Here is a 15,688-nt window from a genome sequence, read left to right on the forward strand (position 1 = left end):
ATGCAATGGGTGATTATGAATGTAATGTGCAATCTCTTTTCAGAGAACTAGAAAATTAAAGTCATATTTTCATTTGCTTGAATAGACACTTAATGTAGATAATGCTCATGCATCAAGAAGAGAAAAGGCACTTAGCCGTGCTTGATGTCTTCCATTCAAAAGTGATTGCTATTCCACACCAATGTATTTATTTTCTATTATATTAATTTCAGTAAATGATTGAATTATAATTTGGATTTAAAATAACATTAAACTATAACCTGGAAGTCATTGAAGCTTTGAAATAAAGATAATAATACTAGCTTTTATTCTTTCCCCCAGTTTCCCCTAGATTCCATTAACATCTTAAATATTATAGTGACCTTTCAAGGTAGATTGTGAAATATAGATGCAAAGTTTTAACAAAGGTTAAAGATAAAGTAATGAATTCATATGTTTTTCCTTAATTTTATTTACATAGCTATTTTAAAACTAAAATATATACTCATGAGAATGCTATGTCGTATTTGTATTTTTTGAAGAGCAAATTCTTTTATTAAACTAGTGGTAAAAAAAGCAATTTTAGAAATATTTAGAAAGTACAATGCTTATAACAGCATAAGATAGAGGAAAAAATCTCTGAACTATACGTCAAAGACATTGATTCTAGTCCCAGTTTTACCATTTACTCTCTATGTGACCTTGGGAAAAATCACTTAACTTCTTTAAATTCCAGATTCCCCATTTGTAAATTGGTATAATAGCTCTGTCTACCTCATGAGATTCTTATAAGTCTCCAATGAGATAATGGATATTAAAGTACTCTGAAAACTGCAAAGTGCCAGACAAAATCAAGTATCTGGAGGTCACTTACTTATCTGGCAATCTAAACCAAATGGAACACAGCCAAGAAATAAGGAAGAAAAATCTCAGAATAGCCAAAAGGCAATTCACTAATATTCTTGCACTTTATTCATCAGAGTGCCTCAGAACTTCAATAGAATATATCTACTTGTATTATAGAATCAGTTCTAACAAGTCCTTCTATATGTTTTCTAGCCCACTAAAGACCAGAGGTTAAGAAATAGGGTGGCAAAATACTCTGCTAATCTTACAGGTAGCATCAAAAAGTGGTTGCTGGCAATTTGAAGACTGTCAGGAGCAGAACCTAGATTTCAAAAAGCATAGAAGTCTGGAGCCAGATCTTGTAGAGGAACATAACCCTACCCATCTCAATGATATCCCACAATGATACCATACAGGGGATCTTTATACTGTTGACCTTGAGATATCAAAAAGAGTTTCAAATGCTGTTTAAATAGGAAAAGAAGAATATTTAATGCATTTTGGAAACACATTATCCAAAATTATGAAAATATTCCGTGTTTGCTTAGGGTTTTGGTGTTTTGGGTTTTTTTTTTTTTTTTTGGTTTTTTTTTTTGGGTTTTTTTTGTTTTTTTTTTTTTTTGCAATCGGAAGAGAAAGTTTCTCTTTTCTGGAAAATTTGTCTCTATGGATCACCCTGTTCCTCAAAGATTCTACTCCATCCTATTTGACAAGAATTTATTCAGTGATTACTTAGATGCTGTAAGGCATCTCAGTAAGTGCTAGGTACACAAACACAAAATGAAAAGAAAAAGTTTCTCTCTGCAAGACATTATATTCTAGTGGAATTCACCCTGAAAACAGATAAATTCGAACATGCTAAAATTCAGGAGGAGGGAGAGGCCCTAACAGTTAAGAAACTCCGGTAAGATTTCTCTGGGAGTTAGCACATAAGCTAAGCCTTGAAGGGATTTTAAAACATGGGGATAACAAGAGAGATCATTCCAAACATGGAGGATAGCCTATGCCAAGGCACAGTGTTGAAAAGTTCAAGACTAAGTTTAAGGAAGAGCAAATATGACAGTTTGGCAGGACATACAATATGTAAAGAGGACGAATAATGTGAAATAAGCCTGAAAATATTAGTTAGGGCTACATTATAATAGTCTCAAAATGTCAAGGTAAGAATATTATATTTTATATTAGGGGCCACTGGAAGCCAATGAACGGTTTGAGCATGGGATTTCAGTATCGACCATTGTATTCTAACTATTTCTAGCGATAAATTTTTAAGTTATTGATTTGGTAGCAATCTTACGTTGTTCAGTCGTTACGATGGAGTCCAACTCTTTGCTACCCCATTTTGGGTTTTCTTGGCAAAGATACTGGAGTGATTTGCCATTTCCTTCTCCAGCTCATTTTGCACTTGAGGAAACTGAGGTGAAAATCATTAAGTGACTTGCCCAGGGTCATACAGTTACTAAGTGCCTAAGGTTAGATTTGATCTCAAGTCTTCCTGATTCCAGGCCCAGCACCCTATCCACTATGCTAACTAGCTGCCCCAGAAATCTTCTAATTGAACTAAAAACACAATTTACATATTACAGGCTACTGAGATGCATTGATATGTCAGTATGCTACCATTGCTCCATCTTCTTAAACATTTCGTACATTTAGCTTTGATTTTTTCACAAAAAAATGATTATTTGTTCAATAACAGACTTCTCCCCCTCCCCACTCCTCTGGAGTGGGAGGATCTAATGAAGTAGAAATATCTAGTTGCCAAACTTTATTGTTCTGCCTCAGAGACATTAGGCTTTAAAACTTCAATTTCTAAATGCCACCTGAAGTCCTAGCTTTCTTCATTAGTTGGCTCAGGTCCCATTTTCTACATGAGGTATTTCCTGATCCCCTTACCTGATAGTACCTCCCTCCTCTTTACCTAAAATACCTTCAAGAAGGTATTCCAAAAAAATTTTAGCTCTAATAGCTTAAAACTGCACTAAATCTTTTGCGACACCCTGTATTTACTTGGTAGATATTTTAAATTTACTTACATATGTACATGCTAATTTTTTTCTAAATAGAATCATGAATTTCTTTATGGTAAAGACTTCCATTTTTGCCTTTTCAAACTCAGTACCTAACTTCAATAGTTAGCATTTAGTTGACACTTAAAATAAACCCTTGTTGGGGCAGCTAGATGGACACTTACTAGCTGTGTGACCCTGGGCAAGTCACTTAACCCTGATTGCCTCACCCAAAAATAAATAAATAAATAAACCCTTGTTATTTGATTAATTGACTTAAATATGTAAATAAGATATATTTTTATAACCTTATATCACATATGAGTGATTAGTAATTATTGTAATTGAAAAATGCACTTTCCCCAAGTACACATATTTTTCTTTACCTATGAAGTTTAGTTAGATGGTGGCACAGTGGATAGAACACTAGGCCTGGAGTCAGGAAGACTTGAGTTCAACCTCATACACTTACTAGGTGTGGAACCTTGAGGAAGTCTCCTCTCTCTGCTATAGTTTTCTCATTTATGAAATAGAAATAATAACATCACCTACTTCAAGTTGTCAAGATCAAATGAGATAATATTTATAAAGCACTTAGCACAGTGCCTGACACATAGTAGACACTATATAAATGCTCATTCCCTTCTCTTTTCCTGTTCCTAAATCACTTACATTCCATTAAATGGGAAATTATTAATAACTATGTTTTTGATCATTAAAATATTTACCACTGCTTTATACTCAAAGGTTCTCTCATCTTATTCAAGAAAATTTAGTAGAAACTATATTGTAATATATTCCAAAAAAATATTACTCAAAGGAAATCATTTTGACTGTCGTTAAGCACATTAGAAGCACCAATCTCTATGATTTCTTAGTATTCTAATTCTAGTTGTCGTATATACCTGAGAGTAATAAAATTGCTTTTTTTATCTCCCAAATAACTTAAAATTTTACTCTGTGACGAATAGTGATTGGAACCTCTCTTTCTTGGCTTCCCCATCTGTAAAGGGGCTTCAAGCTCAATTAGGTGCTTTCCAGCTGTTAAGACTCTGTGAGACTTTAACTGAAACTGCCTTTCACTCAAGTAGTCCACATGAGTAAGGTTTTACTCTATTTATTTAGTAGTGCATATATATGTAATAACTGTTTTTATATTAATAACTTGATTGCGACTCTACTCTTTCTAAGGAGACAAGAGCAGGCTGATCTAAATCAATTCAGTAATGCTTTCCATGGTTTTATGCAGGGGGCAAAAAATATCTTCACTCTCATGCTGAGATGCTTTTTTGCAGCACAGTACCCCTGTGCTCACATGTACCACATTATTAACATCATCATATCCTACCCAATTTGCCATTTTCTTCCAAAGGGGAAAACTGTTTAAGCAAATGTGGATAATTGTCTCAACTCTTTACTAATGTAGTTGTACTTTATAAAGGAGAGCTCATTAGATAGGAGTTTATCTTCATTGACTAAAGATATACCTAGTTATATGGTATAGGCTAAAAGATGATATAATTGTAAAGGAAACTATGGTAGGAACACTTTTAAAGCAAATAAAAATTACTAGTATGGTTCAATAGTTGTGTAATGAAGAGAGTGATGAACCCCACATGTAGAAAGTGTTTCACGTGTGTAAGGGACCTGTCATTGTGTGTGGCTTGAAGGAGACAGTATAGATATCTCTGGCCTATTCTCTTCCTACCCTTTTCCAAGGGAGAGTTTTATTCCTAGCAGGAGAGGAAAGCAGGAAGTTTGGCCAAGAAGTCGCTCTGCTCTCCTCAGAAAAAGTGAGTATTGGCCTAGAAGTATACCTCTATTCCCTTGAATATTTTTAGTCTCCAGGATATGATTGTGTTCTACCTAACTTCAGACTGTATTTATCTAAACTGTCACTTCTAGGGGGGAAGAGGATCCCAAACTCTATATCCAAGACTTGACACCTTTCCTACCTTCCATAATGAATACATATAGCAAATAGAAAAAAAAAAGGCCATTTATCAAATAGTAGCAAAACAGAGATCAGGGAAGTTACACATGGGGAATATAAACCAGAAAATACAGAATGAAGAGGTGTTCCCAATGGAGACTTGATAACTCAGCTCAACCAAGAGAGAATGTCCTAGATCTTACCCAAATGGAAATTCCCCAAAGTCCCTATAATACCAAACTGAGAATAGGGATATGATGGAAGTTGCCAGCTTCTCTCATGTCTTTCCAGAGGTTAATATTTTCCTTCTTTTTTTTTTTCAAAGTTGGAAGCCAAGAACACCTGAGTGATCAATCCTCACGGGGGAATTGTCTGAGAACCAAAGCTCTCACCTCTCATGACCACCACTCCATCTCTTTTGCAGGGCAGGGCATTAATTTCTCCCAATAAGGAGACACCAATGGGCTATGGGAAAGGGGTTATGGTTATTATTATTAATTTTGATACTATGTTTTATAATCATAATCTATGATACTTTCCCACTTACTAGGCCATTCTACACTGGAATATAATCTTTTTTTTTTCCAGGTCACTCAGGCACTATACATTACATAGATAATTGCCAGTCATCAAACAGGGAAAATTTAGCTCAGAATATACACTTCTAGAGAGCAGAGAAGGTCAGTGAGGTGACTCAGTGAATAAAAGACTGGGCCTAGAGTCAGAAAGATCTGAGTTCAAATCTGGCCTCAGACACTTAAGTCACTTAACCCTGTTTGCTTCTGTTTCTTCATCTGTAAAATGAGCTGGAGAAGGGAATGACAATCCACTCCAGTATCTTTGCCAAAAAAACCACAAACGCGGTCATGAAAAATTGGACACAACTGAAAAACAACAGAACAACAACAACAAAAGGGGGCAGAGATGGCATTATTTTTATCTTTGTATCCTTATTGACCAGTACAGGGCCTTAAGCATTGTGTGTGTGTATGTGTGTGTGTGTGTGTTTGAATTAATATTCACATACATATATGAGATTGATAACTAGGGCAGAGTTACCCATCAAAAGTTAAAGGGAATTGAGAGAACTCATGTTCATTCAACAAATGGAAACAATAAAATTTACCATCCCGTTATCTAGAATAATTAGTTAAGTTAGGAACCTACCAGATTGTATGTTTCTTTTCCATGACACCCTAGGTGAAGTCTTCCTTAGGCCTGGCTTTCACTGTTCCTTCCTCCATAACAACTTTATGATATTCTAGTTCTCCATTCATATGAGAAAGCAACATATGGTCTTTCCTCATAATGGGGCTTTATATCCTGAGGTATTTAAGCTATGTTTCCAAATTCTTCTTTTTCTGATTCCCAGCTACTAGTGTTTCCCAGAATTACATTATATTTACTTCACAGAATTCTGTATTTTATAGGTTGTGTCCTACTACTATCTCTGCCATGACCACCACAGAATATAAACTCCTTTTAGGCAGAGATTAATTTTTTTTAAATTATTGATATCTATCACAGTATCTAAGACACAAAGGGTACTCAATAAATGCTTGTTTGTTGACTAATGTTTGTCCCCTTCAAAAGAATTGCTAGTAATGTCTTTGCTGAATATATGCACATGCATTAATATATTGCCATATTGTCTTTTGCCAACATAAAGGGAATAATAAAAAAAAAGGATGGGGGAATGGTCTCAGTATTAATTTGGATCAGATAATTTAGTGGTTCTTTCCCTGAAGTCATGCTCAGTTGCTTTATGCTGACATTGAGGTGGCCTTGAGTAGTTGAAGACTGTGTTATTGAAGTTCTGGAAGGTTCCATTAAGATGGAAACACTTGGACAATGTGTCCATAATCCAAGGATATAGTTAACTAGGTTTGCAGAAGTGTGTCACCTAAAAAGAGGAAGCAGTATTATTGGTTGATAGAGAAATGGCCCTGAAGTCAGAAAAATCTGGGTTCAAGTTTGACCTTTGATCCCTGGGCAAGTCAAAGACTCTCATATCCCTAAGCCATTTTCAAGAGCTTAAAGTTGCCTAGACACTGCAAACCTATGCTGGTAAAGGAAGTTTCTTCACTTAGAAGTTTCCTATACCACAAAAACCATAGGCCTAGTTAATATCCCATCACCAAAAACTTGGCTAAAGCAAACCAGGAAGATCATGGATCAAGCTATATTGAAATGAGGCAGAGCCAAGATGGGAGAGTCAAAGCAGTGACTTGCTTGAGCTCTCCCTCAAGCCCTCCAAATACCTGTAAAAAATGGCCCTAAACAAGTTCTGGAGCAGCAGAACCCACAAAAAGACAGAGCATAATAAATTTCCAGCCCAGGACAACCTGGGTGGTTGATTGGAAAGATCTGTTGTGGTGGGCTAGAAGAGGAGCGCAGTTCAGGGTGGGCTATGTAGGCAAAGACAGTTCCTCTGCAAACCTGGAGCAGGCCTTGGGGCACTGAATCAAGAGGAGATGTGCCTGGTTTCCAGACTTCTAATCCACAAACACCAAGGAAAACACAGAAGGTCAGTAGGAAATTTCTATCAACCCTCAGTGAGAAGGGAGCTCATTTCAGTCCCAGTCCTGGCACAGACATGGGTTGGCAGCTGCTTCCAGAGTTCTTAGCCTACAGTCGGAGGTGGGAATCGAGTGGTTGATCAGAGGGAGATTGCAGGGATCTCTTTGCCAGTGCTGAGGCAGAATTCTCTTGCTTTGTCTGTGCTTGGATCTGAGTTGCAGTCTTGGTTGGTGGTCTTGGGGCAAGGAGGACAGCTGGTATGGTAGAGCTTGTGGTGGCCAGTGAAGAGGGAATCCTCCTCACAGTTCCAAGCCAGAAAAGAGTGCTTGTGGTCACTCATAGACCAGAGCACAGGCCAGGAAAGGAGTAAACATCTCGCTTTTGATCATACCACCTTGGAAGAACTGAAAATTTACAGGTACCTCTGAAAACAGCTGCACAAAAACCCCTGAAGCTTGGGACAGTACATTCTTCACACTGGAAGCAGACCCCTACCTTAACAAAGAGTTTAATAGTCAAGTAATTGGCTGGGAACATGAGCAAACAGTGTAAAAAAAAAGTCAGACCATAGAATCTTACTTTGGTGACAAAGAATATCAAAACATACAACCAGAAGAAGACAACAAAGTCTTCTGAGGACCCGTCTTTGCCTAAGTCCAAAGCCTCCAAGAAAAATATGAATTGGTCTCAGGCCATGGAAGAGCTCAAAAAGAATTTTGAGAAGCAAGTAAGAGAAGTAGGAGAAAAACTGGGAAAAGATGTATTGGAATTCCTTTTTGCATTGGTAAAGAGAATGTCAACCCCAATGAAACTGTAGGTCCTTGAATACTGAAGAAATTTACTCACTTGAATTGATGGTCTTGGGTTAAATTGGTAGCATAGCTTATCATTGTTACTTAATTCAAGTCTTCAAGGATCCATTGTTAAATATTGGCTTGTGTTCTTCCACTGGCACAGAAAATAGCTCCTTTACGGCTTGATAAGTGGTATTTGAGTTTCTGTGATCAAGTCATTACTTTAGAGCCAACCTACTGATGAGCTTTTCATAGATCATTATAACTTATTTATGAATAAATATTGCAAAATGCTTGGGAATCCCTATTCCCTTTAGTAAATAGAAAAGAAAATTAATGTGACATGGGGAACTTCAGTTACCTTACTTACGTCAAAACTTATGGATTTATTGAAGATCTAGAGGTTATAATGTACTTCCTTGATGTTGATATCCAGCACATCTTCAATTTTAATGAAACATGGAAATAAATTCTGGTCAGAATTCAGAGTGTTTAAGATGATAAAAGCTTCCATGTGAATAATTGTTTCACTGCTGGGAGCTTTTGTAGCCTAAATTGTGAATTCTTGGACTTTATAATGTTCCGTTGGTTACCTTCACTGTGCTCCAAGGAAGACAACTAGTTAGAAACCAACTTAATGAGCAATATATGTGGAAAGTTAACACTAAGGTCAATTACAAATATTTTTATGATGGGAAATATTAAAAACATTTGGAACAATACTTTTCAAATGTGAACTGTAGTTGATCAATATTTTTTTTAAATATTCTCACAGAACAGATTCAAAAGGCAGACCTGAGTGATTTAATGGTCTTAGGAAAAATGGTTGTGTAATTGTCTATCTAGGGAGAATACTGACATAAAGTTGTCGTCCAAACAAATTAAGCAAAACATTCTACTAGTGGAGAAGAGTGGGCAGAATAAGACATAGACTACATATAATTAGCTAGATAATTGACTGAAATGGGCTTGTTCCATTATATTCACTTGTTCTAATTTATTCACAGTCATTTTAATGATATAAGTTGCAGGATCTGTGGTACTTCTGTTCCTGATTCCCTGCTCTACACCCCAGTCATAGATGACCCATAGTGAATAGCATGGACCTAATATTTTAGTCCCTTTAATTTGGACATTCTCATCTAGAATTCTTGATGTTTTGAAATGTTTGAGATAGTACCACCAAAGAGTTATTAATATTGTTCATTGAACATGCCACACTTTAGTGTACATTATGAAACAATGACAAAGTAGGCATGAGGTCAACATTAGCAAACTTATTGCAATTCACTAGACAAAACAATCGCTATTTCCATCATTAGGATAATTTTCAATAGGCCATTTTAGCATTTTCTTATATTTTGTATAAAATGATTAGCTCAAGGAAATCTTTTAACAGTTTCAGCAACAAAATTTTTAAAATATGATAACTTTCTGGAAATAATAGATATTAAGGGGAGAAGAAACAAAAAGGCTAATTCTCCATTTTGGAAAATAATGAGGATTTCAATGAAACTCACTTAATTTAAAAAAAAACAGATTAGGAAGGAAATGGCAATACTATCAATGACACTTCTTTCATCTGGTAGAAAAAAATAAAAATTTTGGAGAAAAGCTTCACGTCACACTTTAATGACTTGGTTATAACTATTGACAATTGTTCTGGAAAATCTGTAGGAGAAAAATAGTTGTCCTCACTAACCTAACTTATTGTTGTCCCCAAAAATCTAGACTTTCACTAAACTGAGCTATTTTACAGTTCTGACTCCTAATCCCAAAATATTCTACTTCTGTAGAGAAAAGTAGTGGAATGCTGGCTCTACTTTTGACAATAATACCATTTACTACTTGACAATTATACCATTTTCTTAACCATTTCTATCTTGAAATGTGTCTTCTCAGGAGTGCATTTTCAAACACTTTCCTTTTAAGCACTATATTTTCTGATTAATTCTTGGGTGAAGTGTATTTAGAAACATTTTAGAACTTCATTCAAAAGAATCTGAATCTGAACCAATCGCTTCCAGTCTTTCTATCTTTGTGACCAGCTTCTTATCTACTTGGCTATATAATCTCTTGGATGCATACACACACACACATACACACACATACCCATACACATATATACATATACACAAATATATACATATATACACAAATATATAAATATATATCATGCGTAAATATATACATGTACATATATATAATGGCATATATGTTCCTATTCTTATTTGTATGTAGTTTCAGGTCTTCACTTATCTCTTTAGGGTATATTTTGGGGTAGTGAGAAAGATAATAGAAATCACCGTTGTTTAAAAAAAATAGTGCTCTTATTTCCACTGCTGTATCAATGGTCAATCAGATTTTACTATATTAAAATCTTTATAATGGTATGTAAATTACTTAAGACAATCAATACTTTTGATAGGATTACATTTTGTGATAGTAATTACATTGAGTATATACTTCTTACACTATACTGACTCAAGACATCTGAACATAACTATATGAAATAAAATTGCAATGGTTTCCTCACTTTCAACTCGTACTTTATCACTTGAGTGCTAGATTTCCTGCTATATATTACAGACACACACACACACACACACACACACACACACACACACTTCATTGCTCTCTTTTATTTTATTTTAAAATCTTTGGTTTTTAAGTATGGATATTACTCTAAGGAAATGCTCCAAAGTTATAGCTTTTAAAGTTCATAATTCAATTACTATTAGAGATATTGCAGTAATTGTGGGTTTGGGGAAATCAAGCATTTCAAGAATCATTCAAGCCTGCAGTGAAACAGGATTAATTATATCAAAAAACAAAGGAAAGTGTGTTAAAGAAGAAAAATATTAAGAACTGACAAAATATTGCTGCAATATAGCCATATTAACTCTCAGGGGGAAAAAGATCTTTAAAAGACCATGATAAATTAAGAGATTGTAGAGCCTATATGAGAATGTATGCCATCTTGGGCAGGGAAGGAGTAAGGAAGGGGGAGCTTATGGAAGTGAATGTTGAAAAGCTTATGGAAGTGAATGTTGAAAACTAAAAATCAATAAATTAATTTTAAAAATAAATAAAGTGATTGCTATTCATTTTATACAGTGAAGTATAGGCTTCTTAAAGTTAGAATAACAGAGAGATCAATCTAAACAGGAAAATAGTTGTTCTGCATTATTACATAGGAAAGCTTATAATTTGCAACAAAATACAAAGATCGAGTAGTGAACATTAGGAAAATATATTTTTTTTCTTGATAAAACTCAATTTTTCATTCGAGGCTTTACCAAAACTATTATTCAAAGTCCTGGTGAGCATATAAGATATCTTTATCAATCTGCAAAACATCTCCTCCCAAAAATGAAGAATTTTTTTTTTAACTTTCAGTGAGCTTGGAAAGTTTGCCCTCTTTGAAGGAGAAGCTTATAATTATTTTTTCTTCATTTTTGAATGCTTTCTTTATCTTTCAATTTACCTGTATTTATTGCATCACTTTGAACTTAGTAGTTTTTTTTTTAATAAATGCTTCTTTAATGAACTAATAGGCTACTGAAGAGCAGTTTTTAACAGATGGAAAGCAACTACAATTATGCATGTTTTCCTTTCCACTCAGGCTACATCAATTCTTCACATGTCTAAAACATCTTTCTTATTTTTGTATTTTAGGTTATATTCAGTTGGAGGCCGGGATGGTAGCTCTTGTTTGAGTTCCATGGAATACTATGACCCTCATACCAACAAATGGAACATGTGTGCACCAATGTGTAAAAGAAGAGGAGGAGTAGGAGTGGCCACCTGTGATGGTTTTCTTTATGCAGTAGGAGGCCATGATGCACCTGCTTCAAATCACTGTTCTCGTCTGTTAGACTATGTGGAAAGGTATGATTTAAGAATGCTGTTATATGTTGCACAGACAAATTGAAGTAGAGAATTAATTCTCTTAATCCACTTCGGATCTGAAAAACAATAAAGTTCCACAGTGTTATTATTTCTCACATAACCAAATATAAATATTTCACTTAAGTCTCCAATGTACTTAGTTTAGACAAAGTTTTTTTTAATATGCAAAATAGATTACTTATATTACTATAATCAAGTAAGGCTTTATTATTTAGTGGGACTTGCAATCTCTATGGTATAAATACTGTGACCCAAAAATGATGTTACATAATAATATAAAATTAATCTAAAATATAGAATGTAGTTTTTCCTTGATTAAATTAATTTTAAAGGATTAAAACTAAGCATTTTTAAAACAATTGTTGAACTCGTTAGATGCACATTGATTTGTTATTTTAATGTTTTCCTTTTTTTGTTTTTGATGCTGTATGTTTATATACATTGGACACAATTACTCTAAAAGGTTATGGAAACGTTAAGTGTTATAGAAATGCTAGTTGTTATTACTTTCTTTGGTCTAGCTCCTAGAGCTTCCAAGACTATTTTCATAAGTCAGAATTCATTATTCTTTTTGAGTGAAAACATGCTATGGCTGAGTGATGGGATGCTCTTCTAGAGTATATTTTTTTTTCCTTTTTTTCCTGAATAAATAGTTGCTTAAAAAGTTGGAAAAAGAATCACTTTGGCTGCATGTTTATCCATACTTCTCAGAAACCTCTTAAATTGGTGTTATCTGTGTTGTAACACAATTTTATTCCTAAGACATGTGTCACATGAAAGTCTTCGGTTGCACACAAGAGTGACGAGTGGTAAGTGAATGTGCATATGGGAAGGGGTTACGATCCCCTCCCTGACATGAGACCAGAGTTGTGAGTAGGGTGAGGCTACTGGGACTTTGTCCTGAGGTGTCAAAATTTAAACAGATTGTATGCTTTTGGCAAGTAGAAAGAAATACATTTAGCATCTAGTTAACAAGTATGCTTATCTATAATAGGGGAAAGCTATGAGATAATGCATTTGTGGCTGTGCCCTGGGGGAGCTCCCACTCAGTCCTGCCAAATCCTAGTCTCTTGCCCAGCAGCAGCTTTTTCAATAGCAAACCTAAAAAATTCCACCCATGAGAATAGCATCCTGCGATTTTTGTTCCCATAGGGCTTCATTTTACAATGTCCAAGGTTTCTTCCTGTGTTTTTCCATACCTCTCTTAAACTATTTGCAAAATTTCTAGTTAAGACTCTCATTGTTATTCAGAAAATAAAATGATTAGAGTTCAATGAAGCTGATTTTCCTCTTTGGACCCATTAAATCATATCTAGCGGTTCTAGGGTTCTACCTTTCCTAGGATTAATGGGGAAAAAGTAGTCTCCATTCATTCCTACTCCATTTTTTTCTGACTGGGTGATTCAATACCTGAAAGAAAAGTAGTGTTAACCTCTCACTTCATAAGGAAGATAACCAGCTTCTTTAAAAGAGTGATGCAATTTGATTCTTCCTGACCAAAGGGGTGTGGATAGGCACTAGTTGGGTAGAAAATTTTACCAACCTGAAAAATCAACTAACAAAGGAATTCGATCACTGAAATCTATAATCCAAAAAAAAAAAACCCTCCTCCGTGAATTTGATGTCTCCCTTCTCCAGATTTCTCCTTTCGTCAGCTCTCAGTTTCTATCTTGTGAACTGAGAGCCATGAAGCTAAGATATGAAAAGCAGTGCAGTCAGCTATAGAGAATTTAGATATATTACCATTAAATAAAATCCACTGTGATGACAGGCTTGCATTCCATACCCAAATGGTTAGTCTTTCTTCTGCAAGGTTATACCTGGGCCATAAAGAGAAGTGCACAGAATTGCTGTTCCTAGGCAAAGCAGTGAGATATCTCCTTTATACCCACATGTCAATTTGCTCTGGGATATACATTACATCTTCACTCATCTTGGCATTTAGGTGGCACAGTGGATAGAGCACCAGGCCTGGAGTCAAAAAGTCTCATCTTCCTGAGTTCAAATACGGCCTCAGATACTTACTAACTGTGTCACCCTGAGCAAGTCACTTAACCCTGTTTGCCTCAGTTTCCTCATCTGTAAAGTGAGCTGGAGATGGGAATGGCAAACCACTCCAGAATCTTTGATCAGAATACCCCAAAGGAGATCACAAATAGATGGACACAAGTGAACAACAACAACAGCAAACAATGTGTAATGGTGGAGAGATCTGTGGATTCAGAGTCAGAAGACCTCTAGAGGAGAGAGACCAGTATGGTGAACAACCTAGTTAATCTCTGATGAAGAGTGTTTAGCCTGAAGAAAAGGATACTTGGAGAAGGAAGGAAGGGGAATTATTTAATAGTTATTGCAAAAAATCTGAAGGGCTTCCTCAAAGAGTGGGGAATAGCCCTTATTCTTTTTTGGCCCTAGAGGGCAGACCTAGGAACAAGGGGATTGAAATTGCAAAAAGGTAAATCTAGAGTTGATGTAAAGAAAAATAACTTTCTAAATAATTAAAGCTTTTCAAAAGTTAAATGAGAAAGTTCTCCCTGATTAGAGGTCTTTAACTATGGGTTAGATAACCACATATCTGGTATGTTATTGAGGGTATTTCTATTTGAGAGAAGAAAGGAAAGAAGGAAGGTAACAAACATTTATTAAATGCATGCTATGTGCCAGACATTGTATTAAGTTCTCTGGAAGGTTGTACTCTAATACAATACACACAATACACAAAGACAAAAGAGCGGGCTGAAACATGGTGGGGCAGGAGGTGAGGAGAGAATGAAAGTATTCCTCATGTTTTTGTTGTTTACTCATTTCAGTGGTGTCTTAGTGACCCCTTTTTGAGGGGCAGGGGGTTTCTTGGCAGAGATACTGGAGTACTTTGTCAATTCCTTCTCCTGCTCATTTTACAGATGAAGAATTGAGGCAAACAGGATTAAGTGACTTGCCCAGTATCACTCAACTAGTAAATGTCTGAGGGTGAACTTGAACTCATGAAGATGAATCTTCCTAATTCCAAACCCAGTGCTCTATCCACTGTGCCACGTACTCCCACTAGAAAATGTTTTTGAAGTCTGGAAGCCAGGAGCTGGGCCAGGAGGGGAAGGAATGAAGGTTGAAGGCTGAAGAACTCACCAATGGAATGAGTCAGCGAATGGGGATAAGAGGCCCCATTTGCTGATGACACAGCAGCAGGGCCATGGCTTGAAAGTCTGGAATACAAGAATAGCATGAATAACACAGGCCAGGAATAGCATACTCTATCATATTCCTATATCTTGGTGTATATGACCTGCGAGTACGTCAGAGTTCCAATGCTGAAATCTCATTTTGATCCTGAAATTCTGTAATTCTGTGATTCAGTAACATGTGTCTGAATTGCAAGTTTATTATGTATTGGTTGTGTGACATTGAGCAAGTCACTTAACATTTCCATACCTCATTTTCTTATATAAAATCCTAAATTAGAACTAGGTCATCTCTAAAGTTTCTTCCTTATTTATTAACTGTGAACCTAGGCTTCTGTATACAATGAAGTTAGGAAAAATAGAAAAGAGATTTGAAGAAGGAAGAATAAAATTCTCATACTCTTGTCATCCCACATATTTGAATAGTTAGTGTAAATGCTGCTAATGAAATGGCAGCTCACTCAATTTCACCTTGGGTTTCTCATATAAAAAAATGAAACGTGGACTGTGTGCAAA

The 15,688-nt window shown here is 35.6% G+C and overlaps 1 protein-coding gene across 3 annotated transcripts in view; it reads left to right on the forward strand.

Moving 5' to 3' along the window:
- Positions 1 to 15,688, forward strand: part of KLHL1 (kelch like family member 1) — a 554,297-nt gene that overhangs the window by 514,209 nt on the left and 24,400 nt on the right. For all 3 annotated transcript variants that reach the window (XM_027844567.1, XM_027844568.1, XM_027844569.1), the window contains one exon: positions 11,760 to 11,972. In XM_027844567.1, coding sequence (XP_027700368.1) covers positions 11,760 to 11,972 — 213 coding nt within the window. The remainder of the gene's footprint in view (positions 1 to 11,759; positions 11,973 to 15,688) is intronic.

The sequence above is a fragment of the Vombatus ursinus genome, unplaced genomic scaffold (assembly GCF_900497805.2).
Source record: "Vombatus ursinus unplaced genomic scaffold, bare-nosed wombat genome assembly UNPS02014942.1, whole genome shotgun sequence".
Taxonomy (NCBI): domain Eukaryota; kingdom Metazoa; phylum Chordata; class Mammalia; order Diprotodontia; family Vombatidae; genus Vombatus; species Vombatus ursinus.